We start from the raw sequence: 27,811 nt of genomic DNA on the forward strand, positions 1-27,811 counted from the left end.
AGGGCTGGATCTCATCAATATCAGGGTCTAGCGCTGTGTGCATAGATACATAATTAGTATAAACAGACACAGAAAATAATTACAACACAGGCACATACAGTACAAACAAAATCAATTCTTTATTTACAAAAAAAAGTAATACAACAGCTTTTTAATTATTAATTATGCAAACATCTTCCAATTTATACAGATATAAAAAAAAGTCAATTCCATCCTGTACAAAAAAAAAAAAACAGTGGAATATTTTCCTCTGTTGCTCTCGTCTCAGTCGCTCTCCATGTCGTCGCTGATGACCCCCCTCAGGTTGTCCCAGTCCGTCACTCTTCTCTTCCCCCCGGCACCGCTCTCTTGGTCTGACCCAGATTCGGACCCCGACTGCACGCACTTCCTGTAGTCCTCTCTAGGGGGCGACAGCGGGGCTCGGGGGTTCGTGAAGGGGTCCCACACGGCGGCAGCCTTCCTCCGAGGGCGCCCTCAAATAAATCAGACAAACAGGTCGCAGGTATGTTACAGCTTGCTGTGGGTACCCCAGTACCACACCACACCAGATCTTGTGTAAATGCCACAGTGCAAGTCAGCCTTTCACTTTGAATCTACTGACCTTGATGGAACCTTAGGGGTGTGCCTCTCAGCCTCTGTTTCAGTGTCTGAAGCTCAGTGTGTGCCTCCAAGCCCGTTTCTGCGTCTGAAGCTCTTACCTGCTGCTTCAATGATGTTGCTCAGGTCTAGCGATGCCAGCTCTGCCTTCTCCTCGCGTTTCAGCTTCACTCTCTTGCATTTCTCAAGAGACGGATTCCCTGAAGAGAGACGCAAGGAGGAAACCCAAAAATAAACACATACAGATTCCAGCCACAACTCTCAACACACACACACACACACACACACAGTACAAACAGTAGACACTTTTTTCAGACAGACAGTACAAACTGAAAGACACAGAGACAGAAAGACACAGAGACAGACAGACAGACACACACACAGACAGACAGAGACACACAGACAGACAGCCCCCCTCTCACCCTGCACCCCCATCTCTTCCAGCTCTCTTCTCAGCACCCCGATCTTGGCCTTGTTGGACCGGCACCCCTCAAACAGCCGCTTGTAGTTCCGATGCGCCCCGCAAGCCGTGACATAGCGCTTGAGCCGGCGGATGGAGGGGTGCTCCTCCCCGGCCTGGGGGGACCCCGACTTCTACACAGAGAGAGAGGAGAGAAAAATACAAATCGCTGGGGGTGCAATTCAATATGTTAACAAGGGAACATTATTCAGCAGCTTTCACTGGACTCTATGAAGCTGAGGGAGTTCATTCTATATAGAGGGGGTGCAATTCAATATGTTAACAAGGGAACATTATTCAGCAGCTTTCACTGGACTCTATGAAGCTGAGGGAGTTCATTCTATATAGAGGGGGTGCAATTCAATATGTTAACAAGGGAACATTATTCAGCAGCTTTCACTGGACTCTATGAAGCTGAGGGAGTTCATTCTATATAGAGGGGGTGCAATTCAATATGTTAACAAGGGAACATTATTCAGCAGCTTTCACTGGACTCTATGAAGCTGAGGGAGTTCATTCTATATCGAGGGGGTGGAATTTGCTCACCTTTCTCTTTCCCTCCTTCTCTCTCTTTCTCTTCTCTCCCGGGGCGCTCTTGACTGGTTTGGCGTTCTTGACAGGTTTGCGCTCTTCCTCGTCCAGCGAGGGGAGAGACGAGTCGCTGGTGCTCTCCTCCTCTTCGCTCCCTCTCTCCTTTCCTTTCTTCCATTGCTCTCCCTCGCTCTCTGCTTTCTCTCTTCCCTGTTTCGTTCCCTTGCTTTTGGCGGTTCCCGAGTCGCTCTCTGACCCCTCCTCCTCCTCACTCTCTCTCTCTCCGCTCTGCTGTTTCATTCCCTTCTTCGGCTCCTCTCCTTGGCTCCCCTCCTTCCTCGCTCCACTCTTCTTTCTTCTCAGCCCCAGCTCTGCCTCGCTCTCCCTCTCCTCCTCGCTCTGCGATCCCTCGCTCTCTCTCTCTTCCTCCTCTGCTTTCTTTGGCTGCCGTTTCCTTCCCTCGCACGTCTCGGTTTCACTCTCTTCCGATTCCAAAACAGTGGCAGCTCTTTTCATTGCTTTCTTCCTCTCTCCTCCCTCGCTCTCTCCAGACTCCTCCCCTCTCCGTTTCCTTCCTCTCTCAGGCCGGCTCTCTCCCTGCTTCCTCTCCTCCTCCTCCTCTCCTCCTTCTGATCCCTCTCTCTCTTCTTTCCCTAGCCTCTCGATGCCAGAATCGGGAGAATCTAAAAATAAATTAACAAAAAAAGAAATTCTAGTTTCTATGAAGGAATTCACATTTTAGAAATAATAATAATAAATAAGCTATAATATATAATAATATCACTCCTAGTTCAGGATCAGTCCCATTAAAACAAAGTCCCTAAATAACGAAGAGCAATTATTAAATAATTTAAATACAGGGTGTTCAGTGAAGAAACTGAGCGATCGTTAGGAATCAAAACCAACAGACTCTCCCTCTCTCTTCTCTCTCCTCCTCATCCCCTCTCTTCCCTCTCCTCTCTTCTCCCCCTCCTCTTCTCCCCTCTCTCCCTTCTCTCCCTCTTCTCTCTCCTCTCCCTCTCCTCCCTCTCCCTTCCCTCCCCAGCCCCCTCTGGTCCTTTTCGGGAAGGGATCCGTCCTCATGCCCTCTTCTTCCCCTCTTCTTCTCTTTCTGAGATCTCCTCTTCCTCCCCCGCTCTCCCCTCTCTCCAGTCACCTTCTAGGGATCCCCCCCCTCCTCCCCTCCTCATCCCCTCTATTCTCCCCCCGCCCTCTCCCCCTCCTTAAGGGAGAGGGAGAGGGGAGGAGAAGGGAGAGATGAGAGGAGAGGAGGGAGGAGGGATGAGGGGGGAGGAGATAGGGGAAGAGTGGGAATAAGAGGGGAGGAAGGTAAAGGAGAGGAGGGATCCCAGCTCTAGTACCTCTACTAAGAGGGGGAGGAGAGAAGAGGGGAAGGGAAATGACCGGAGGGTAGGAGTGGGTAGATAAAGAAGGGGGAGGAGGAAGGGAGAGGAGAGGGGAGGAAGTTCCCATCTTGGGAGAAGGGGGAGGGAGGAGAGAGGAGGGGAGAAGTAGGGAGAAGAGGAGATAAGGGGGTCCCTCTCCTCTCCTCCCCCCCCCCCTCTTCTTCCCCCCCTCCCTTCTCCCCCCTCCCTCTCTCCCTTCCTCTCTCCCTCCTCTCTCCCCTCTTCTTCCCTCTCCCTCATCCCCCCTCCTCATCCCCTCTTCTTCCCTCTCCTCTCTTCTCCCCCCTCCCTCTCTCCCCTTCTCTCTCCCTCCTCATCCCCTCTTCTTCCCTCTCCCCCTCCTCATCCCTCTCCTTTTCTCCCCCCTCCCCATCCCCTCTTCTTCCCTCTCCTCTATTCCTTATCCCCTCCCCTCCCCTCTCCTATCGTGGGCCCCTCCATCCCCTCCCTTCCTCCTCTCTCCTTCTCCTCTCTCCTCTCCTCCCTCCCTCCTCTCCCCTCTTCCTCCCCCTCCCTTCTCCCTCTCCTCCCTCCTCATCCCCTCTTCTTCCCTCTCCTCTCTTCTCCCCCCTCCCTTTCTCCCCTTCTCTCTCCTTCCTCATCCCCTCTTCTTCCCTCTCCCCCTCCTTATCCCCTCTTCTTCCCTCTCCTATTCTCCCCCCTCCCTCTCTCCTCACAGACACACATTCATGTAAAGAGACAGCAGGGAGTCCCTATACTTTCACAAGGGATTTTTTTTCACTGCAGTCTGTATCGTGGGCCCTACTTGGGTTGATCAAATCCAGTCTTGTCTTTTTCTCTCCTCCTCTCCCCTCCTCCTCCTCCTCGCTGGACTCCCTCTTGCGCTTGGTTTTGGGGCCACCCCCTGTCTTGGGACCCTTTGCTTTAAGAATGAGGGGTTCGTCATCGCTCGAATCGGTATCGCTGTTCTGGGGGGGGAATTAAACATCAGGGTGTGAGGTCACTTTGTAAAATCTATTCCAGCACAAAAAAAATAATCTTCAAGAGGAAGCAGTTGAACGATCGCTTAATTTCAAGAATTATTACATCTGTAAGAACATCAGACGAGCGCATTTTGTGGTTATTAGGCATGCATCTGTCGAAGAACAGCAGACTTTACACACACAGCACAAGCGCGTTGGAGTTGAAGAACTACATCTCCCGGCAACCATCACCACTGCCTCAGATTGGGAGGCATGCTGGGAACTGTAGTCACAGCAGGTCTGTACAGATTATCCATGATTAATCCAGATGTTTCGTGACATTACAATTTATTTATTCTTTATAAAACCGACATAAAACGTGACTGAATAATAATAATAATAATAATAATAATAATAATAATAATAATAATGTTTTATATCCGTTATATGCAGGTACAGTGCGGTGAGGGGCTATGTAAATATTCATAGGCTTAAGCCCCGTCCCCAGCCCCGCCCACTCACCTGCATTTTCAGCAGCTCCTCCTCGACTATTCGCTTGAGCCGCTGTCTGTCTTCCTTGCTCAGCGAATCATGGCCGATGTGACGGAGGTATCTCTCCCGGACGATGCTGTGAGTGACCGCACTGTCCAGTAAAATGGAGGAATAAAAAATAAATATTAAATTAAGTTAACAAAAAAAAGTGCAGCTGATTCACACAGGGCTGGGAATCAGACTCCCGCTGCACAGCGGTGTGATCCAGTCCTGCTTTCACTAGGAGTTTAATAATCAGACTCCCGCTGCACAGCAGTGTGATCCAGTCCTGCTTTCACTAGGAGTTTAATAATCAGACTCCCGCTGCACAGCAGTGTGATCCAGTCCTGCTTTCACTAGGAGTTTAATAATCAGACTCCCGCTGCACAGCAGTGTGATCCAGTCCTGCTTTCACTAGGAGTTTAATAATCAGACTCCCGCTGCACAGCGGTGTGATCCAGTCCTGCTTTCACTAGGAGTTTAATAATCAGACTCCCGCTGCACAGCAGTGTGATCCAGTCCTGCTTTCACTAGGAGTTTAATAATCAGACTCCCGCTGCACAGCAGTGTGATCCAGTCCTGCTTTCACTAGGAGTTTAATAATCAGACTCCCGCTGCACAGCGGTGTGATCCAGTCCTGCTTTCACTAGGAGTTTAATAATCAGACTCCCGCTGCACAGCGGTGTGATCCAGTCCTGCTTTCACTAGGAGTTTAATAATCAGACTCCCGCTGCACAGCAGTGTGATCCAGTCCTGCTTTCACTAGGAGTTTAATAATCAGACTCCCGCTGCACAGCAGTGTGATCCAGTCCTGCTTTCACTAGGAGTTTAATAATCAGACTCCCGCTGCACAGCAGTGTGATCCAGTCCTGCTTTCACTAGGAGTTTAATAATCAGACTCCCGCTGCACAGCAGTGTGATCCAGTCCTGCTTTCACTAGGAGTTTAATAATCAGACTCCCGCTGCACAGCAGTGTGATCCAGTCCTGCTTTCACTAGGAGTTTAATAATCAGACTCCCGCTGCACAGCAGTGTGATCCAGTCCTGCTTTCACTAGGAGTTTAATAATCAGACTCCCGCTGCACAGCAGTGTGATCCAGTCCTGCTTTCACTAGGAGTTTAATAATCAGACTCCCGCTGCACAGCAGTGTGATCCAGTCCTGCTTTCACTAGGAGTTTAATAATCAGACACACCTGAGCTTGTTAGCTAAACACACTGGGGGCTGATCAACATGTATATATTAATAGAAAGTATAGTAAAATGAAATAGGAGATTTAAAATTATATAACGTCCTACTCTCTAACCTAAACTATCCAAAAATGACTCCTATGGAATATATTTATATAACCGAGTTATATTTCACTCAAGTTAAAACATCACTCAACACTATCCCTAATATAATTCGTTTTTAATTCAAGTCCTAGTCAATGCATATTACTGAATCTACTTTAAGATCAAACGTGGTTAAACGGATGACGTTTTCACCGCCTGCAAGCGTGCGTATAAAATAATAATAATAATAATAATAATCTTCGCAACGCTAAATTTCCCTCTTGCATCGTATAACTGCTGTAATTTAGCAAAGTCGTACCTACCTGAGGTCCTGGGACCGCTTCAGCTCCGCCGAGACAAACCCTCTGGCTCTCTTCTCGTCCTCCATCGGTATTGAAAGCCCCCCCCCTAAAAACCCCCCAAAAAAACCCCAAAAACTGGCGGGACAGCAGGAGACGTGCGCGCCCCCCTCTACAAAGTACGCGCACGCCCCCCACTCCAGCCTGCGGGTGCGCGCCCCCCCGCCGTCACTCTCTCCTAGGGTACGCGCACGCACCCCCGCCCCGCCGCTCCGGCCTGCGGGTGCGCGCCTTTGCAGATTGACCTCAATCTGTTTCAATTGTAATCCGTTATCCATTAGCCGAGCGCTTTGCGAAGCGTGTCACACGTTTGAATTAGATTTCCGCACGAACAAAAGATTAATTCTCCAGCTGAACGCAGTTGGGATTCATGGAAACGCATGCACATGGATTAGGGAGTGGTTAACATGTAGAAAACAGAAAGTACTGATTAGAGGAGAAACCTCAGAATGGAGTGTGGTAACCAGTGGTGTACCACAGGGACCTCTGCTATTCCTAATCTACATTAATGATTTAGATTCTGGTATAGTAAGCAAACTTGTTAAATTCGCAGACGACACAAAAGTAGGAGGAGTGGCAAACACTGTTGCAGCAGCAAAGGTCATTCAAAATGATCTAGACAAGATTCAGAACTGGGCAGACACATGGCAAATTACATTTAATAGAGAAAAGTGTAAGGCACTGCACGCAGGAAATAAAAATGTGCATTATAAATATCATATGGGAGATACTGAAATTGAAGAAGGAATCAAGGGAAGTAATGTTAAAACTGTTCAATGCGTTAGTAAGGCCTCATCTTGAATATTGTGTGCAGTTCTGGTCACCTCGCTAAAAAAAAAGGACATTGCTGCTCTAGAAAGAGTGCAAAGAAGAGCGACCAGAATTATCTCTGGGTTTAAAAGGCACGTCATGTGCAGACAGGCTGAAAGAATTGAATCTGTTCAGTCTTGAACACAACACACACACACCTCACCTCACCTCACCACCCACACCCACACACCACAAGATGCAAATGTAAACGTAAATTTACAGTATAATCGTAAATCTCGAAAAACTACTCACTTCTAAATCTATTGTAGTCGTTTTTGTATTTCTTTAGTATAAATGCATGTTAATTTGGATTCATATGTTGTTCTGCTTTGCTCGCTCCTCCTCCTCCTGGGTCCCAGGCCGGTCAGCAGCAGTGGGTCAGTGACCTGTACCGAGGGGCATGACTGTATCCTGACCTGCACTTTCAACCACACGGCTGGGCGGAGGTACATGAGCTCCGGTGTGCTCTGGAGCCGAGCGGACGCTGACATCGTCGTGCACAGGAGCTACAACAACAGAGACCGGCTGAGGGATCAGCTCCCTCAGTATGTGAACAGGACCAGCCTGAGTGCCGGCGCTGCCCTCCTGCTCAAGGGGGTCCGACAGGAGGATGCTGGGCTATACCAGTGCCGTGTTGATAGCTTTGTGTCGGGGGTGACCCAGTTAGAGGTGGTTCCGCCTCGGCCCACGACAGAACCAGCTGAACCCACGACGGCAGGAACAGATGAACCCACAACAGCAGAACGTGACCGCCATTGGCTTTTAGTACCGTTTTTGTGTGTGTGCGTGTGTGTGTGTGTGTGTGTGTGTGTGTGTGTGTGTGTAATCGTCTCATATAAACCAAGATACTTATTTCTTCACCAGCACCTCCCCCCCCCTTCCCCTTCCACCCCCCCCGGGGGGCACATTGGTGTTCTCAAGAGTAAAACCTGGGGGGGGGGGGGGGGGGATACTGTGTTGCTAATACAACGATTACAATAAAGACAAATAACATAAATATATCTAAACTAACTCCCACCCTCGACCCTATATTATATATATATATATATATATATATATATATATATATATATATATATATATATATATATATAAACAATAAAATCTGTTTGACAGAAACCTGAAGTCTGCTTTTTTTTTAAGTTAGTGAAGGGATATCTTTACTCTCTGCTGATAAATACTTCTTAAAGACATAGTCCTAGTAACAAGTGTTTTGCTTTGGTTTTCTGCAGAAAAGGACACAGACACACCCCTCATCCAATTGCAGAGTGAGGGAGGGACAGAGGAAACGTTGTATGAAACCACAATGAAATTCACAACTTTGAGAGCAGATGATTCAGAACTTTGCAGGGAGCTGGAAATCCTAAAACCCTACAAGTAAGGACTGTTTCATTATGTTTTCTTGGCAGATTCATCTTACATGTGCTTTTAGCTGTATTAAATTAAAAAAAGATGTTTTTTTTTTTAATTTTATTGTTTTATTTATATTTTTCAGATGCAATTGGTTTAAAAATTTCCAATAAAATAGTATTGAGTACTAAATTATGATTGTGTAATAATTCAAAATGTTCAGTTAAGTACCTATTGTATAGAATTTAAATATTTACATTTGCTTGCTTTACAATGCTTCTCTGTGTCTCTTTGTGTGTGTGTCTCTGTCTGTTGTCTCTGTCTCACTGTGTTTCTGTCGTGTGTGTGTCTCTCTCTCTCTCTGTGTTGTCTCTGTCTCATTGCGTTTCTGTCGTGTGTGTGTCTCTCTCTGTTGTCTCTGTGTCTCTTTGTGTGTGTGTCTCTGTCTGTTGTCTCTGTCTCACTGTGTTTCTGTCGTATGTGTGTGTGTGTGTGTCTCTCTCTCTCTGTTGTCTCTGGGTCTCTTTGTGTGTTTGTCTCTGTTTCTGAATTCTCTCTCTTTTTCTCCTGTTCAGTCCCTGTTTGAAGAGCAGAACCAACAAGAGCATGAAGACGCAGTTGAGTGCCGCTTGCCCCCAGGTGTGTGTGCTCTGCTCGCTCCTCCTCCTCCTGGGTCCCAGGCCGGTCAGCAGCAGTGGGTCAGTGACCTGTACCGAGGGGCATGACTGTATCCTGACCTGCACTTTCAACCACACGGCTGGGCGGAGGTACAAGAGCTCCGGTGTGCTCTGGAGCCGAGCGGACGCTGACATCGTCGTGCACAGGAGCTACAACAACAGAGACCGGCTGAGGGATCAGCTCCCTCAGTATGTGAACAGGACCAGCCTGAGTGCCGGCGCTGCCCTCCTGCTCAAGGGGGTCCGACAGGAGGATGCTGGGCTATACCAGTGCCGTGTTGATAGCTTTGTGTCGGGGGTGACCCAGTTAGAGGTGGTTCCGCCTCGGGCCACGACAGAACCAGCTGAACCCACGACGGCAGGAACAGATGAACCCACAACAGCAGAACGTGACCGCCATTGGCTTTTAGTACCGTTTTTGTGTGTGTGTGTGTGTGTGTGTGTGTGTGTGTGTGTGTGACTTATCGTCTCATATAAACCAAGATACTGATTTCTTCACCAGCACCTCCCCCCCCGTGGAGGGGGGGTGGGGGGGGATATACTGATTTACAAATAAAGACAAATAACTGTTATATCTAAACTAACTCCCACCCTCGACCTGGTTATTATATATATATATATATATATATATATATATATATATATATATATATATATATATAAACAATAAAATCTGTTTGACAGAAACCTGAAGTCTGCTTGTTTCTCATGTGAATCCATTAACACATTTTGTTTTTAAATGGTTATTCACGTTTTTTTTTTTTTTTTTTTTTAAGATCATTAGGTACAGCACATCTCACATAATTCACAGCGTTTCTAAAACACACTCCGCCTGATCCGCCTCATCTTAGCGTCTGAAGCAAGCGAGACCTTTCTAATCATTATTTATTGATTATTTTTATGCATCAGTAACACAAAAAATTATATATTTAGCGTTGGCATCAAGGATAAGACAACACGTTGTTCGTTTTAAAACAGCATCGTGTTTAAATTTATTTTTCATAATCAGGGATTACCAACAAACAAACAAAAATAAATAAATAAATAAATTAGCAAATAAACAAAATAAGATTTTGGGCTGTTTTTTTTTAAGTGACTTTGGGCTATAAACGCTGGAGAAATCTGGCAGCCCTGCTGAGTGTAATAATATCGTATTGTAATCCGAAATTCGTGTTTACAAAGTGGTTCTTGAATAAAGGGTGTTTTATAGTTGCTATGGAAATAAGACCTCGTTTTCAATGGCTAAATACCCCTGTTAATTACATACAAACATACATAAAATTGATACAACATTATAAACCAAACAAGTACGTTATTTGAACGCTCCCCTTGCCGTACAAGGGGCCTAGTAGTACACGTACGGCAACTGAACGTCCAACAAATTAAAGCAAAATTGTCAATTATGGTGTTAATTGGAGCCCATTAAAGACGCTTCTCCACAAATAAAAAGTGGTTGTCGAGGCCTGTTTTTTTTTCAAACCGAATTTCCCTATGAATTTTCGTGAATACAGAAGAACGGCTAATAAGCCTCGGCTTGGCGGCGCCTCGCTGGCCGCGCTTTGGTGCCTCTGCTTAAGCCTGCAAGTAATTTCGGCCGGGGCTTTGGTGCGCCAGCATAAGCTGTCGCCTTTCGGCGGACGAGGGGTTTTCGGGCAGCCAAAATGGGGAGGGTTTGGAATCGGGAGACACTCTAGACCCGGGGGTTACAGTGGACCGAGAGACGCCGTTCCTCTACTCGTTACGACCCCCAAAACAACTCCATCGGCCCCGCGAATACTTCAGTTTGACACCGAGGACGCGGCCGGGCCCGTCGCCGTGAATTTGGTCTGCTCGCCGGTAGGGATGGAGGTTTCGTTCCCTTCTCGTTGGGGGCTGGACTCGGTTTCTATACAGAGTAAGGGCTTCATTTTTATTGTGTTTATATTGTTGTATGTGTTTGTTTTTCTCACACATACTGTTAAGTTTCTGGGCCCAGTACTGTTGAAATTAATTCGAAGGTGCTCTTGTATTTTGGTAAATAAACTAACGCTACGAAGGGTTTGTAAATAATAAATATCTATTCAGACTTGCTGTCTAATTATAATTTTTACAGCTACAGGAGAGCTGTTTGTGAAATTGCAATTACAAAGCTGTTGTATTGACTTGCACGTAATTAATTATGATGCGGGAATAACAACTATATACGTCGAACTGTCTACATTGTGCCATATAAATAACCGTAAAACATATTTACAGGTACAAATTGCATTTAAGTAGCTTTCATTTATTTGTTAAAACAAATGTGGGGAGGGGAGGAGAGGAGAGGACAGGGGGTCACCATGAAATATAAAATTCATGTCATTTCTCAGTGTAAACTTTTCTTTTCCTGTTACAGCCAGGGTGGGAAACTCGGTCTCTTTCGAGCTGGTTCGGGAGCGCCCCCTCTCTTGCCGGTACCGAAGCAGCACGCAGGGCTCCACGATCACCTACACGTTCCCCTACCAGGGCTGCGACGTCACCCAGGTGAGCGGTCCTGTCGAGATCGAGTGGACCATGGTGTCAACCCAGGGACTGCTGAGATTGGATCAAACTTGTACCATTTATTTTCTCCCCGTCCCCCCTCCCGCAGTTGAACGGCGTTGCAACGGCCCAGCTCCAGTTCTCCCCTCCCTCAGCCGAGTCCTTCAATCATCAAATCAAATGCCAGTTGGATACACAAGTGATCGTGGGTGCGTAGCTGCATGTAGTTAATCTAAAGAATCAGTTTTGCCAGCAGCTTGATCAGCCCCCAGTGTGTCTGGCTAACAAGCTCAGGTGTGTCTTTATTATTAAACTCCCTAGTAAAACCAGGAATGGATCACACTGCTGCGCAGTGGGAGTCTCATTTCCGTCCCTAGCCAGGCTGCAATGCCACAAGAGGTTTTCATGCAATTTCTTTCCACAGTTGGTGAGACTCGTTGCCAGCTCCCCTCTTCTGAGCGCATGGCTTGTGGGGACCCCCAAATCTCCCCCCTGGACTGCAGGAGCGAGGGGTGCTGTTACGACCCCCAGGACCCCCAAACTCCTTGTTACTTCGGAGCGAGCAGTGAGTACAGGGGCCTGGAGTCGGAGGGTTAAGCGTGGGGCATGTCTCCCTCTAGTGGCGTGAAGAGTGCATTTCATTCTCATTTCTTTCCCAGCGTGTACGAAGCTTGGCCAGTTTGTTGTGGTGGTTTCGAAAAACTCCACTAAACCATCTCTGGACCTCGACTCCGTCAGCCTGCCCAGCTCCAGCGGTTCCCAGTGCAAACCAGTAGCTTCTTCCAAAGGCCAGCTGGTTTTCAGATTCACGGTCACGGACTGTGGCACTACCAAAACGGTGAGGAGGTGGGGTGGCGGCATGCAGCAGACTTTTAAATTTTTTATTTGACGAGCTGAGACTCCTGCTCTACAGCAAGTTTTTTTTTTTATTTCTTTCTTTCTCAGACTGATGATCGCTTCCTGTTCTACGAGACTCTGATCTCTGCCTCCAGGGTCGTTCTGGACGGTCCGAGGGGAAAGGTCACGAGAGACTCCAAATACAGGTGAGTCGGGGGGGGGGGGGGGGAGAGGAGAGGAGAGAGGAGAGAAGAAATCGCCAAGGTTCTGAACCCCAGGACTGTGTAGAATAGACTTCATTGAGGGGAGCTCTGAACCCCAGGACTGGGTGCAGCAGCAGCAGGGCTAGTGTGGGTTTGTAACCCTGCTCCAACTCCTGGCTCCTGATCATTGCAATATTAATAATACTAGACTTCATTGAGGGGAGCTCTGAGCCCCAGGACTGGGTGCAGCAGGGCTAGTGTGGGTTTGTAACTCTGCTCAAACTCCTGGCTCTTGATCACTGCAATATTAATGGCATGTCATTGATGGGGAGTGCAGGAGCAGAGTTGCATTTATTTAATCTGTCTCCCTCTCTCTCTCAGACTAACACTTCGTTGTCAGTTCGGCTCTGTTGATGAGGTCTCCATGAACTCCTCTGTGTTCGCTCTGCCCCCCCCACTCCCTGCTGTTAAACAGGGCCTCCTGCGGGTGGAGCTGAGGATTGCAAAAGGTAGAGAGCGAGGGGGGGGGGGGGGCTGTTACCGAGCCACGTTGTCGATGCTGAATCGCTGGGATCCGTTTTAAGACCCGATTTGACAATTCTGAGATCAGCCAGCCGCTCGGAAGTGGACGAACTCCAAGAGAACTACTCATTAGTTTTTATGGCCTCGTTTCTCAATTTTGTCTTGTCAGATACATGTCTCTCCCCCTCTCTCTTTTTTTTTTGCCCTTCCCTTTCCAAAAATCTTGCCTCCCTTGTTAAGTGAAACACATTTTTTAAATCTTTAGCAAACGGAGAACTCCTATAATTTTTTTTTTTTTTTTTTGCTTCTCAGCCCCTGATTTCGGCTCCTATTACACTCCTGAGGAGCACCCTGTGGTAATGGCTCTGCGCTCCCCCGTGTACTCGGAGGTCCGGGTCCTGGGGAGGGAGGACCCCGGCATCGCCCTTGTGCTTGATGACTGCTGGGCCACGCCCACCAGTCACTCCAACGACCCCGTCTTCTGGAGCCTCATTAAACACGGGTGAGCTACGAGGAAACTGACGCCATTTTGGCTCCGACCTGGGCTGCGTCTGTGGTGGCGCTCTGAGGAAGCAGAGCCAAAATGGCGCGCTCTTGAACGCAGTTTCACTGCTAGTCTAGGGGACATCAATATCGATGCATATTTCTATATAATATCTAGTGCGTGGATAGATTAAATCGCAGACTTTATGGTGCCTGCCTTCCTTCAGACAACGCGATGGAAGGTCTGATCTCTCCTCCTCTCCCCTCTCAGCTGTCCCGTCTCTGGGAACGAGGGGTACCTGGTTTGGGAGCGGGCGGTGCTGCCCAGCGAGGACCGGCCGCTATCCTCCCTCCTCCGACGCTTCGAGGTGCGAACGTTCGTCTTCCTGGATGAGCAGGGGGAGAGCCCACTGAGCCAGGAGGTGAGGGAGAGAGGTGCTGGGAGAGAAGACGGGGGTGAGGGGAGGCCAGGCCACTGTTTGTTCTCTTTTTTTTTTTTTTAATATTGGATTTCTGGTTCCAGCTGTACCTGCACTGCAGCACTCATCTCTGCCAGCCCTCTGACACGGACAATTGCAAGAGCTCCTGCAACAGTCGTGAGTCCACCCTACCATCATCCCTACCCTGCTCCCTGCAACCCACGCTCTGTACCGTCCACCCTACCATCATCCCTACCCTGCTCCCCTGCAACCCACGCTCCCTGCCATTGTCCCTCGCTCCCTACAACCCACACTCTGTACCCCTTACCTCCCTTCCTACCCTCCCTAACATCCACCCTACCTACTTCACTCCTTACCCTCTACCACCTTCACTGTTCCTGCAACCCTAGTCAGTCACTCCCTCTCTCCCCTGCTCGCTACCTCCTTCACTCGCTCCCTGTGTTTCAGGCAGGCGTGTTCGCTCTGTATCCAGAGACCCACCCAGTGAGGTCACAGTCTCATCGGGGGCCCTCGTCTTTGTGGCACCGGATACAGAGTCAGGTGAGCCCCACGTCCCCCGTCCCCTCCCATCTTCTCTCCCGGCAACCACAGGACTGCCCCGGGAGCGCGCCCCTCTATCTCCTCAACTGATGAATATGTCTCTCTCGCCTAGGCTCTTCCCACTATCGCCTGTCTCCGTCCACTCGCTTTGTGATTGGCTCGTCTGTGATGCTGGTGGTCGTGGTAACAGCGGCTGTTGGACTCATCCTTGCCCCCTGGAGGACAAATTTAAGAACTGCATCTTATTGAGAATTTTTGAGATTTATAAAATAAATAAATTAGGGTGGAGAAAAAAAAAAAAGTTGCACTGAACAAACTGATTAAGAAGAGAGGGGGGGGGGGGACTTTTAATTCTCTCTTTACCGTAAAGTTCCCCCCCCGGGGTCCCAAACAAATAAAAATTGAGAAATGGCATTTCAAGGATCTTGGTATTGACATGTCGACCCAGGGAACTTCTTTTTTTTTTTTCACCAAATGGACCAGGGGTCACAAATTAGACAAAGGGGCGTTCAGAACAGAAAATAGGAGGTGCTTTTTTACACAGAGAATCGTGAGGGTCTGGAACCAACTCCCCAGTAATGTTGCAGCTGCCACCCTGGGATCCTTCAAGAAGCTGCTTGATGGGATTTTGGGATCAACAAGCTGCCAAGAGCTATAAACACGGGCTGAATGGCCTCTCGTTTTGTGAACTTTCTCAACCCTGCAAGCTCAGCCCACAGGCGAGGTTTTTAATGACCTCAATCTGACAGATAAACGCTCAAACTTCATATAGAAACCAGTAACAGTAAACCCTAAACGCAATATATCCGCTTTGCAAACATACTTTATGAAATCGGTCCTCGTAATCAAATTGCAAATCCGGTGACACAAATTAACAACTGCTAGAAATGGCACTGTAACCAGCAGGACCCGGGTTCAAATCCCAGCTCAGCCACTGACTCGCTGTGTGTGACCCCGTGCAATCCGACAAGTTCTTTCCCCCGACAACTGTCACCCGAAAAATACCTCCCTGGGAATACATTATTATTACATTCATAATAATAATTATAATCCTAGTGCATGCTGAGTAGTAAGTCGTATCCCACAAATATTGTTTATATCAAACAGGTGTGTTTTGCTGAACTAGAAGGGAAGTCACAACGCATAGCCTTTTATTTGAGAAATAATGTATCAATAAAGGATAGAGACAGATCTCGGAGTATTATTTTATTTTTTTTAAATATGGGTAGTTAATTTTTAAAAATGCTACCGTTCTCTAAATGTGTTCTAGGGTATGGTGCAATTCCTTGTCGTGTCAGTGTGTGTATTAATATTTCTATGGTAGATTGTCGTTCGAAACCTTAGTTCTCATTGTAATGCGTTTGATGTGATACAAGGTAACAGTTTTGTGTCGTTTTTTCAAACGTATTTCGAGTGCGTGTTTAATAAACACCATCTTTGCATGTTGCACAAACTCGACTTCTGAACTTTGAACGGCACGGAATGTGGTCTCTCTTCGGTTTGTTGCAACGTGTAGATCCGCTATTGTTTTCAGAGAGCGCTAATGAAAACGGGTTTGGAATAGATTCGCGGTTACTGTTTTAATTATATGAGCTGTCTCTGATAGTACAGTGTCTGTGTGTCTGTGTATGTGTTTGTGTATGTGTTTGTGTGTTCGTGCATGTGTGTGTGTCTGTGGGCATGTATTACTATCAATGTGCGGACAAAGTTTGAGAAAATGTCCCCACAAAGATAGCAAAAAAATTGTGTGGATGTCGTCCCCCCCAGCCCCCGCTTTGTAAAACACGTTTTTAAGAACTAAATATGCCTTTTAAAACTAAAATAAATAAATAAATAAATGCCAAAATATTGAGTTTGTTGTCGACTTTCACCCTGTGTGGAGTTTTGTCTGACTGGAGTTAGAAACAGTCAATAAAAATCTAGTGAGAGTCAATGAGAAGATCCCACGGGTATAGCAATAGGGGTGTGTGTGTGTCTGTATAGTGTGTGTGTGTGTGTGTGTCTGTATAGTGTGTGTGTCTGTATAGTGTGTGTATGTCTGTATAGTGTGTGTGTGTGTGTGTGTCTGTATAGTGTGTGTGTCTGTATAGTGTGTGTATGTCTGTATAGTGTGTGTGTGAGAGTGAGACGGGGCGTGTCGGTCTACGAGAGAAGGAGAGGCGAATGCAGGAGATTTTCGTGAGAAGGCGGCCAATGCGTGAGAATAGTTGTCGCAAGAATTTGTTTGATTGCCAAGGATATCAGATTACAGGTTTTCGCGTGAGAGCTCGCTTCACACGCACCGGCATATATCGATATACACAGGGAAGCATTGTAAAGCACAGAGAGGTCTGGTAAAGCACAGGGAAGCATTGTAAAGCACAGAGAGGTCTGGTAAAGCACAGGGAAGCATTGTAAAGCACAGGGAGGTCTGGTAAAGCATAGGGAAGCATTGTAAACACAGAGAGGTCTGGTAAAGCATAGGGAAGCATTGTAAAGCACAGAGAGGTCTGGTAAAGCATAGGGAAGCATTGTAAAGCACAGGGAGGTCTGGTAAAGCACAGGGAAGCATTGTAAAGCACAGAGAGGTCTGGTAAAGCATAGGGAAGCATTGTAAAGCACAGAGAGGTCTGGTAAAGCATAGGGAAGCATTGTAAAGCACAGAGAGGTCTGGTAAAGCACAGGGAAGCATTGTAAAGCACAGAGAGGTCTGGTAAAGCATAGGGAAGCATTGTAAAGCACAGAGAGGTCTGGTAAAGCACAGGGAAGCATTGTAAAGCACAGAGAGGTCTGGTAAAGCATAGGGAAGCATTGTAAAGCACAGAGAGGTCTGGTAAAGCACAGGGAAGCATTGTAAAGCACAGAGAGGTCTGGTAAAGCATAGGGAAGCATTGTAAAGCACAGAGAGGTCTGGTAAAGCACAGGGAAGCATTGTAAAGCACAGAGAGGTCTGGTAAAGCATAGGGAAGCATTGTAAAGCACAGAGAGGTCTGGTAAAGCATAGGGAAGCATTGTGAAGCACAGGGAGGTCTGGTAAAGCATAGGGAAGCATTGTAAAGCACAGAGAGGTCTGGTAAAGCATAGGGAAGCATTGTAAAGCACAGAGAGGTCTGGTAAAGCATAGGGAAGCATTGTAAAGCACAGAGAGGTCTGGTAAAGCATAGGGAAGCATTGTAAAGCACAGAGAGGTCTGGTAAAGCATAGGGAAGCATTGTAAAGCACAGAGAGGTCTGGTAAAGCACAGGGAAGCATTGTAAAGCACAGAGAGGTCTGGTAAAGCATAGGGAAGCATTGTAAAGCACAGAGAGGTCTGGTAAAGCACAGGGAAGCATTGTAAAGCACAGAGAGGTCTGGTAAAGCATAGGGAAGCATTGTAAAGCACAGAGAGGTCTGGTAAAGCATAGGGAAGCATTGTAAAGCATAGAGAGGTCTGGTAAAGCATAGGGAAGCATTGTAAAGCACAGAGAGGTCTGGTAAAGCATAGGGAAGCATTGTAAAGCACAGAGAGGTCTGGTAAAGCATAGGGAAGCATTGTAAAGCACAGAGAGGTCTGGTAAAGCATAGGGAAGCATTGTAAAGCACAGAGAGGTCTGGTAAAGCATAGGGAAGCATTGTAAAGCACAGAGAGGTCTGGTAAAGCACAGAGAGGTCTGGTAAAGCATAGGGAAGCATTGTAAAGCACAGAGAGGTCTGGTAAAGCATAGGGAAGCATTGTAAAGCACAGAGAGGTCTGGTAAAGCATAGGGAAGCATTGTAAAGCACAGAGAGGTCTGGTAAAGCATAGGGAAGCATTGTAAAGCACAGAGAGGTCTGGTAAAGCATAGGGAAGCATTGTAAAGCACAGAGAGGTCTGGTAAAGCACAGGGAAGCATTGTAAAGCACAGAGAGGTCTGGTAAAGCATAGGGAAGCATTGTAAAGCACAGAGAGGTCTGGTAAAGCATAGGGAAGCATTGTAAAGCACAGAGAGGTCTGGTAATGCACAGGGAAGCATTGTAAAGCACAGATAGGTCTGGTAAAGCATAGGGAAGCATTGTAAAGCACAGAGAGGTCTGGTAAAGCACAGGGAAGCATTGTAAAGCACAGAGAGGTCTGGTAAAGCATAGGGAAGCATTGTAAAGCACAGAGAGGTCTGGTAAAGCACAGGGAAGCATTGTAAAGCACAGAGAGGTCTGGTAAAGCATAGGGAAGCATTGTAAAGCACAGAGAGGTCTGGTAAAGCACAGGGAAGCATTGTAAAGCACAGAGAGGTCTGGTAAAGCATAGGGAAGCATTGTAAAGCACAGAGAGGTCTGGTAAAGCACAGGGAAGCATTGTAAAGCACAGAGAGGTCTGGTAAAGCATAGGGAAGCATTGTAAAGCACAGAGAGGTCTGGTAAAGCATAGGGAAGCATTGTAAAGCATAGAGAGGTCTGGTAAAGCATAGGGAAGCATTGTGAAGCACAGGGAGGTCTGGTAAAGCATAGGGAAGCATTGTAAAGCACAGAGAGGTCTGGTAAAGCATAGGGAAGCATTGTAAAGCACAGAGAGGTCTGGTAAAGCACAGGGAAGCATTGTAAAGCACAGAGAGGTCTGGTAAAGCATAGGGGAGCATTGTAAAGCACAGAGAGGTCTGGTAAAGCACAGAGAGGTCTGGTAATGCACATGGAAGCATTGTAAAGCACAGAGAGGTCTGGTAAAGCACAGGGAAGCATTGTAAAGCACAGAGAGGTCTGGTAAAGCATAGGGAAGCATTGTAAAGCACAGAGAGGTCTGGTAAAGCATAGGGAAGCATTGTAAAGCACAGAGAGGTCTGGTAAAGCATAGGGAAGCATTGTAAAGCACAGAGAGGTCTGGTAAAGCATAGGGAAGCATTGTAAAGCACAGAGAGGTCTGGTAAAGCACAGGGAAGCATTGTAAAGCACAGAGAGGTCTGGTAAAGCATAGGGAAGCATTGTAAAGCACAGAGAGGTCTGGTAAAGCATAGGGAAGCATTGTAAAGCACAGAGAGGTCTGGTAAAGCACAGGGAAGCATTGTAAAGCACAGAGAGGTCTGGTAAAGCATAGGGAAGCATTGTAAAGCACAGAGAGGTCTGGTAAAGCATAGGGAAGCATTGTAAAGCACAGAGAGGTCTGGTAAAGCATAGGGAAGCATTGTAAAGCACAGGGAGGTCTGGTAAAGCACAGGGAAGCATTGTAAAGCACAGAGAGGTCTGGTAAAGCACAGGGAAGCATTGTAAAGCACAGGGAGGTCTGGTAAAGCACAGGGAAGCATTGTAAAGCACAGAGAGGTCTGGTAAAGCACAGGGAAGCATTGTAAAGCACAGGGAGGTCTGGTAAAGCATAGGCAAGCGGTGTAAAGCATATTCTAAAATGGTATACTAACCCTTATAGAAATACCACGGTGAACTTCTCTAAGGGTCAGCTAAGTAAATATTAACCAGATTTAGGAACGAATCTTTGAACCTATTATACAGTCGGTCTTGTATCCTATCTGGAGAGTTTATACATTAAACTCTTTAAACTATATGTATAAAGTTTTATTATTTTACTTTTGTTTTAAAAAGTGTTTGAGAAATGAATGCGTTTAAACCCTGCCTCTGAATTCCTCTCTCTCTCTCTCTCTATCCCTCTCTCCCCCCTCTCTCTGTCTCTCTATACCTCTCCTCCCCCGTCTCTCTCCTCCCCCGTCTCTCTCTCGGGATCGGCTATAAAGAGAATTCCTCTCCTTTTAAATCGCAGAGCAGCTCCGTTCTTCTCTCCCTCGTTTACTGTTATAAAGTTTGTTGACATTCACGACACACACGGCAACTTACAAAGGCAACAAGCTGTTTATTTTTCGTAAGTACAATGCTGCTGTTTTCTATTTCTGCCTAAGATTGCATATATATATATATATAAACTCTGTATTTTAATAATTAGCTACAATGTTCCAGCTTCAGACAGATAATTGTAATTGTATTATTATGATAAGTTGTCAAGTGTAGGGAGTTTTTAAAAACATTACAGAAATAAATAAAATGCCATTCTCTCTCTCTCTCTCTCTCTCTCTCTCTCTCTCTCTCTCTCTCTCTCTCTCTCTTCTCAGTGCTGAAATGTCATACAGAGGAGTTGGATTTGGGGGTGCAGACTCACCCCCTTCTATACAGAGGGAGACGATGACTGAGATAGAGGGGGTCCCCATTATATCCTCTGTCACCCAGAGTTGGGATCAAATTCGAAACTTTAAAGCCAGACCAGATGATGTGCTTATAGCTACCTACCCAAAAGCAGGTAAGCGAGAGAAGGGGGCTGGTTCATTCTCTTCACTGTGCTTTGAGAAGGGGGCTGGTTCATTCTCTTCTCTGTGCTTTGAGAAGGGGGCTGGTTCATTATCTTCACTGTGCTTTGAGAAGGGGGCTGGTTCATTATCTTCACTGTGTTTTGAGAAGGGGGCTGGTTCATTCTCTTCACTGTGCTTTGAGAAGGGGGCTGGTTCGTTATCTTCCCTGTGCTTTGAGAAGGGGGCTGGTTCATTATCTTCTCTGTGCTTTGAGAAGGGGGCTGGTTCATTATCTTCTCTGTGCTTTGAGAAGGGTCTGGTTCATTATCTTCACTGTGCTTTGAGAAGGGGGCTGGTTCATTATCTTCACTGTGCTTTGAGAAGGGGGCTGGTTCATTATCTTCTCTGTGCTTTGAGAAGGGGGCTGGTTCATTATCTTCTCTGTGCTTTGAGAAGGGGGCTGGTTCATTATCTTCTCTGTGCTTTGAGAAGGGGGCTGGTTCATTATCTTCACTGTGCTTTGAGAAGGGGGCTGGTTCATTATCTTCACTGTGCTTTGAGAAGGGGGCTGGTTCATTATCTTCTCTGTCAGGCACCACGTGGATGGTCGAGATCGTGGACTGCATCATGAATGACGGCGATACAGAGCGCTGCAAGAGATCCCCGACTCACGACCGAGCCCCGTTCATGGAGCTGAACCCCCCAAAACCGTTCCCCTCGGGTCAGTGCGTGTCTGTGTGTCTGTCTGTCTTCCCCTTCCCCTCTCCTGTCTTCTTCCTCTCTCTCTATTCATTGCACAATGAGTAAACATTACATATTTATGAGCAGAACAGAACTGCCCCTTTCCCAGGAACAGTAGAGCTGCCTCCTCTTTGTTCCCCGCTAACTGTAACACAGATCGTTGCGATACTGCAGGGTGTCTCTCAGGCTCTCGCAGGTGGATACAGATTTGACTGCTAGATCTGCAGTCCGCTCCTGCTCTCCCAGTAGGATGGGGTCCTACTGTGATCTGACACGGTGTTGCCCAGTGTGAAGCGATAGCCTTTCACCTGAGGTCCGGATTTCTTCTGGAAGACCGTAACTTTGGTCTTGTCCGGGTTGACCGACACAGTTCTGCTGTAGCAGTGACAGGCTCTGCTGTAAACCCTGCTTTCCCCCCTCTCTAACCCTCTCCCTCCCTCCCTCTCTAACCCTCTCCCTCTCCTCTCTAACCCTCTCCCTCCCTCCCTCTCTAACCCTCTCTCCGTCTCTCTCCTCTCCAGGTCTCCAGCAGTTAGCCTCCATGGCGTCTCCCAGGCTGGTGAAGACACACCTCCCTGTGCAGCTGGTGCCTCAGTCCTTCTGGGAGAATGACTGCAAGGTAACGGGCGAGATTTTGCTTCAATACGTTTTAAATGTATTTTTAAGTTTAACTGGTTGGTTTCACAAGCCTGACTCAGCCCTGAAAGTAAATGAATAGTCTCTGTCTCTCTCGCTTGCTCTCTCTCTCCAGGTGATCTATGTTGCTCGCAATGCAAAGGACAATCTCGTCTCCTATTACCACTTCCAGCACATGAACCAGGGGCTACCCGAGACAGGAAGCTGGGAGCACTACATCAGCAGCTTCCTGTCTGGGCAAGGTAAGCGCCAGAGAATAGGTGGATTGTGGGGGCTGTAGTATCAAGGCAGAGGTGCATTGTGGGGGGTGTAGTATCAAGGCAGAGATGCATTGTGGGGGGTGTAGTATCAGCACAGAGGTGCATTGTGGGGGGCTGTAGTATCATCACAGGTGCATTGTGGGGGGCTGTAGTATCAGCACAGAGGTGCATTGTGGGGGGCTGTAGTATCAGCACAGAGGTGCATTGTGGGGGGCTGTAGTATCAGCACAGAGGTGCATTGTGGGGGGCTGTAGTATCAGAGGTGCACTGTAGTATCAGCACAGGTGCATTGTGGGGGGCTGTAGTATCAGCACAGAGGTGCATTGTGGGGGGCTGTAGTATCAGCACAGAAGTGCATTGTGGGGGCTGTAGTATCAGCACAGAGGTGCATTGTGGGGGGCTGTAGTATCAGCACAGAGGTGCATTGTGGGGGCTGTAGTCCTTTAACCCGGTTCTCTCTCAGTGCCGTGGGGCTCCTGGTTCGATCATGTGATTGGCTGGTGGGAATCGAAAGCAGAGCACAGAGTCCTCTACCTCTTCTATGAAGACTTGAAAGAGGTGAGTCTTTCTGTCTCTGTTTTTATTGTGTTCCTTCTCTCTTTCTGACCCTTCCTCACTCTCTCTCTCTCTCTCTCTCCCTCACCCTCTCTCTCAGGACCCAGCTCGTGAGATTGAGAGGGTGGCTCGTTTCCTGGGGAAGGGGCTGGACCAGGCAGTGATTGACAGGATCACTGACCACACCTCCTTCAGCCAGATGAAAGAGAACCCCATGGCCAACTACAGCACCCTGCCCGCCTTCATATTCAACCAGGCCGTGTCTCCATTCATGAGGAAGGGTAGGGCTGAGTGTGTCTGCCTGCCTGTCTGTCTATCTATCTCTGTGTGTGTGTGTGTGCGCCTGTCTGTCTATCTATCTCTCTGTGTGTGTGTGTGTGTGTGTGCGCGCCTGTCTGTCTATCTATCTCTCTGTGTGTGTGTGCGCCTGTCTGTCTCTCTATATTCTGTGTGTGTGTGTGTGTGTGTGTGCGCGCGACAGACAGATAGATAGAGAGACACACCACCACACACACACACGCGCGGACAGACAGATATATAGAGAGAGATACCACACACACACACACACACGCCTGTCTACATCTCTCTGAGACATGTGTTGTGTGTGATACACACACACACCACACACTACACGCTCGGAACAGACAGATAGATAGAGACACACACACACACACACACGCGCGGACAGACAGAGTATCTGTCTGTGTGTGTGTGTGTGTGTGTGTGTCTGTCTATCTCTCTATCTGTGTGTGTGTGTGTGTGTGTGCGCCTGTCTGTCTATCTATCTCTGTGTGTGTGTGTGTGTGTGTGTATCTATCTCTGTGTGTGTGTGTGCGTGTCTGTCTGTGTGTGTGTGTGTGTGTGTGTGCGCCTGTCTGTCTATCTATCTCTGTGTGTGTGTGTGTGTGTGTTGTGCGACTGTCTGTCTATACAGATAGAGACAGAGACACACACACACACACTGTCTATCAGACAGATAGATGTAGAGAGCGCACACACACTGTCTATCACACTGTGTGTGGACAGATAGATAGAGCCACCACACCACACACCACACGCGCGGTGTGTGTGTGTGTGTGTGTGTGTGTGTGTGTGTGTGTCTGTCTATCTGTCTGTGTGTGTGTGTGTGTGTGTGTGTGTGCTGTGTCTGTCTATCTATCTCTCTGTGTGTGTGTGTGTGTGTGTGTGTGCGCCTGTCTGTCTATCTATCTCTGTGTGTGTGTGTGTGTGTGTGTGTGCGCACTGTCTGTCTACACTATCTCGCGTGTGTGTAGATGAGTGTGTGCACACACAACTGTCTATCTACGTTGTGTGGACAGATGTGATGAGCACACCTGTCACACACTATCTATCTCTCTGTGTGTGTGTGTGTGTGTGTGTGTCTGTCTATCTATCTCTGTGTGTGTGTGTGTGTGTGCGCCTGTCTGTCTATCTATCTCTGTGTGTGTGTGTGTGTGTGCCTGTCTGTCTATCTATCTCTGTGTGTGTGTGTGTGTGTGTGTGCCTGTCTGTCTATCTATCTCTGTGTGTGTGTGTGTGTGTGTGTGCGCGCCTGTCTGTCTATCTATCTCTGTGTGTGTGTGTGTGCGTGCCTGTTTGTCTGTCTATCTCTGTGTGTGTCTGTGGGTCGGTCTGTCTGTGTGTGTGTGTGTCTGTGATGTATTTCTTTATTCCTCGTTTCAGGGACGGTGGGTGACTGGAAGCAGCACTTCACCGTGTCTCAGAGCGAGCGATTCGACGAGGAGTACCGGCGCAGGCTGGCAGGTACGAGCCTCCGCTTCCGCACGGAGCTGTGAATGCAGCGAGCAGGAGGACTACAGCTCCCAGACTCCCTCGCTGCTGCTGCCGCCGCCGGGAGCAAACCTGAAGAACTACAAAACCGCTCATATCATTCTGGGAAATGTAGTTTTGTATTATTTTTTATTTTTTTTTTTAACTGAAGGTTTTTAATGAAGGATTTAGAATATAAACAAAGGGAAATCAAATACTGTACTTATATATACATATATCGAATGTAACTGTGTTTTACCCGCAAAATTAATTAAACTCAACTGAATAATTCACTTTTGTTTTTGTAAATGTTTGTCTTGTTTTACGTATCTGCCTTGCCTGTATATATCTGTGTATGTATTTATCTATCTGTCTTATTTTAAATTGGAGGCGTCATCAAAGAATGTGAGGGGCTGAATTTTTCAGAATTGACAGCACTCAGTTAAACACAAAATTAAAATAACTAGTCCAGAAAACGAGACACTAAAATATCCAATCGCCATAGAGGACCAGCTACCCAGCAGGTAGCATGCTGACCAATCACATCCCAACTGTGAAAGAAAAAACTAAAACAACCAATTGAAATTGAACAGAAGTGAAGCGGGTACTTAGCTGTCCAATCAACACCCGGGAGAGGGGAATGGGGGCGTACCTTGATCGTTCCCGCCCTTCCTCTCCCCCAATCGGGGGCCCCCTCACGGTAGCGTTGGCCAATGGGTGCGCCGCTCCAGGAATTCCCGCCTCCGCCCCTGGAATGTTTGGAATGCAAGATGGCGTGAGGGAACAAGCCCAGAGGGAAAAAAAAAAAAAAAAAAAAAAAAAAATGTGTTTCAGCGAACCGTCAAAAAAAGAGAAAAAAAAAGAATTTATTTAGGTAAAAAAAACTGATCGAAACGGGACCGGACCGGCTTCTATCGGCGGGGGAAGAGACGAGCGAGCGGAGAAAAATGAAAACAAAGCATCAGGTGGTTTGGTTTGAAAAATAAATTTAACATTTATTCATTTTTTTTTTTTTTTTCAGCGTTTTCTCATCCAGAGCACCGCCGAAGTCGCGGCGTGTGAACGGATTTATTTCAAAGGAAAACGTGGACGGGCTTGAATGAAAGTGACAGGAGTATAAAATACGTGGAAATTACTGGCGCCCGTTGCGCTAACTGAAGCAGCCTTGATCGGAAATAATACCATTTTAATCGTGTATCTGATTAAAATGCTTGTTCTGTTAATATATATATATATATATATCTTAAAACATGATATATTTCTCTTCCTTTTTTACAACCTTTTTTTTTTTATCGTCGCAAGCGTTTGCAAACTATAACAATATTATTTTTCAAATTTAAATTTTATTTTTTTTTGGAAAATATTTTAAGCACTGGATCAAGTTACAGCGTTCGCTTTTTTTTGCGTGTGATGTGTTTTTGTTTGTTTTTTTAATATAAAAAATATTTAATATATATACCTAGAATTGGATCTTTTTTAATAAAAACTATTATTTTTTGAAAAAACGGGTCAAATTTTGCCACACTTGGTCTGATGTTTTTTTACACTTTAATATTATATATATATATATATATATATATATATATATAATATTATATATATATATAAATATATAAATATATTAATTTTTAAAATGTAATTATATTTTTATCACTGTATATATGCTATATATATATATATTATATATAGATATATATATATATATATATATATAACGATTGTATGATATAATCTTTAACCTTCTTGCATAATTTTCAATTTAGTTCACACAAAGTTTTTTCAAGTCATTTAAAAAATCAAATTAGTTTGTTTTTTGTAAGATTTAGTAGAAATCAATAATAATAATAATAATAATAATAATAATAATAATAATAATAATAACAATTAACTATCTGTACCCCTATCTCTCGCAGAGCCCACATCGTTACAATGTGCAGTTTCTGCATTCTTGAACTTCTAGGCTTTTGATGCCATGGCAACGCCACTCAATTATTTCTATTGATTATTGGTAACTCGACTGTGATGTCATTCACCCGCACTGTAGCCGATGACGTGACGATCGCCTGTTACTTTCTTTTTATTCATTTTATTTTCTTTTTATTCTGCTGTTTTGCATGCACGTTGTCTAATTGTATTCGTTTTTGCCTAAAAAGCCTTGCAGGTTTGCGGTGATTCCTGTTCGTCTTGTTGACTGTAAAGTTGCTTTCGTGTTTGTTGGGTAATTATCTGTGCGTTTCTGTAATGCTTTATCTGCCTCGCCTATAGATTGAATTTATTTCATTTATGGCAAAATATACCATGAACAATGCTGGTGTGTGTGTGTGTGTGTGTGTGTGTGAATACACAATGGGTTCACAGCAGGGGCTGGGGTTTGGGGTTAATTATAATTCAAATCACAGCCGCGTTGTTTAATGAAATTCCAACTTCATTGTGTAGTGATTTTATAATTCCACTGTATCAGATACACAAGCACTACTTTCCCCTTTAAACGCGTAACTGAAATCACATCCCATAATTACCATAAAATACCATTTTCCACATAGTGATGTGTTAAAATAACTAATATTATTATAATATTATATAAATAATCTGCAACGTTTAACGTTTAAATATTGTTGCAAAATTAACGTCAACCAAATATTAATCAAAATAATGATTAAGGGAAAAACTTAAAGACAGTTACAAAAGTAAAAAATTAGTTTAAGAGACAAACTTTAATTGTACCGAAGTTTGCAACTCAACTGAAATATATATTATTATTATTATTATTATTATTATTATTATTATTATTATTTATGACTCCTAAAATGTAAATTAATTCTTTTTGAAGGGAATTAAAATGAAACAGGAATCGTTCATAATAATAATTGCAGAAGATGACCTGGGGCGGATGCGTAGGGCGCACTACCCCATTCCCCCACAGGATGGCACTGCAACGCGGATTCCTTCACCGTGAATTTCCATCTCCATCGTTCTCTGCGTGTGTGTTTTCAGGATGGGAATCAGACTCCCGCTGCACAGCAGTGTGATCCAGTCCTGCTTTTACTAGGAGTTTAATAATCAGACTCCCGCTGCACAGCAGTGTGATCCAGTCCTGCTTTCACTAGGAGTTTAATAATCAGACTCCCGCTGCACAGCAGTGTGATCCAGTCCTGCTTTCACTAGGAGTTTAATAATCAGACTCCCGCTGC

General features: G+C 46.1%; 4 protein-coding genes across 5 annotated transcripts; 3 read left to right on the forward strand and 1 right to left on the reverse strand.

The window, feature by feature from the left end:
- Window positions 1-173: 173 nt before the first annotated feature.
- hirip3 (HIRA interacting protein 3) lies at window positions 174-6,180 on the reverse strand. The gene is made up of 7 exons (XM_041236670.1): window positions 6,044-6,180; window positions 4,440-4,560; window positions 3,761-3,923; window positions 1,604-2,271; window positions 1,020-1,191; window positions 699-797; window positions 174-473 (listed from the first exon to the last, which is right to left on the reverse strand). Exons 1-7 carry the CDS (start codon window positions 6,106-6,108, stop codon window positions 265-267), a joined length of 1,497 nt encoding a protein of 498 aa, XP_041092604.1. The 5' UTR covers window positions 6,109-6,180; the 3' UTR covers window positions 174-264.
- A 1,016-nt stretch (window positions 6,181-7,196) lies between these two features.
- On the forward strand, window positions 7,197-9,376 carry LOC121305217. The gene is made up of 3 exons (XM_041236760.1): window positions 7,197-7,634; window positions 8,122-8,266; window positions 8,815-9,376. Exons 1-3 carry the CDS (start codon window positions 7,340-7,342, stop codon window positions 9,374-9,376), a joined length of 1,002 nt encoding a protein of 333 aa, XP_041092694.1. The 5' UTR covers window positions 7,197-7,339.
- Window positions 9,377-10,043: 667 nt separating this feature from the next.
- Window positions 10,044-14,733, forward strand: LOC121305147 (zona pellucida sperm-binding protein 4-like). 2 transcript variants are annotated; one of them, XM_041236684.1, is made up of 12 exons: window positions 10,044-10,810; window positions 11,291-11,418; window positions 11,525-11,624; window positions 11,840-11,980; window positions 12,075-12,253; window positions 12,361-12,458; window positions 12,837-12,964; window positions 13,290-13,479; window positions 13,732-13,882; window positions 13,984-14,056; window positions 14,352-14,440; window positions 14,553-14,695. In XM_041236684.1, the coding sequence occupies exons 1-12, from the start codon at window positions 10,408-10,410 to the stop codon at window positions 14,592-14,594; spliced, it is 1,722 nt and encodes a 573-aa protein (XP_041092618.1). In that variant the 5' UTR covers window positions 10,044-10,407; the 3' UTR covers window positions 14,595-14,695. The 2 variants fall into 2 exon arrangements, with proteins under 2 accessions (XP_041092618.1, XP_041092617.1); XM_041236683.1 differs by having other exon boundaries at window positions 10,045-10,810; window positions 14,348-14,440; window positions 14,553-14,733.
- Window positions 14,734-19,888: 5,155 nt separating this feature from the next.
- On the forward strand, window positions 19,889-24,908 carry LOC121305145 (sulfotransferase 1C2-like). The gene is made up of 8 exons (XM_041236682.1): window positions 19,889-20,237; window positions 20,485-20,669; window positions 21,251-21,379; window positions 21,921-22,018; window positions 22,151-22,277; window positions 22,759-22,853; window positions 22,951-23,131; window positions 24,534-24,908. The coding sequence occupies exons 1-8, from the start codon at window positions 19,978-19,980 to the stop codon at window positions 24,644-24,646; spliced, it is 1,188 nt and encodes a 395-aa protein (XP_041092616.1). The 5' UTR covers window positions 19,889-19,977; the 3' UTR covers window positions 24,647-24,908.
- Window positions 24,909-27,811: the final 2,903 nt, after the last annotated feature.

The sequence above is a fragment of the Polyodon spathula genome, chromosome 42 (genome assembly GCF_017654505.1).
Source record: "Polyodon spathula isolate WHYD16114869_AA chromosome 42, ASM1765450v1, whole genome shotgun sequence".
Taxonomy (NCBI): Eukaryota; Metazoa; Chordata; class Actinopteri; order Acipenseriformes; family Polyodontidae; genus Polyodon; species Polyodon spathula.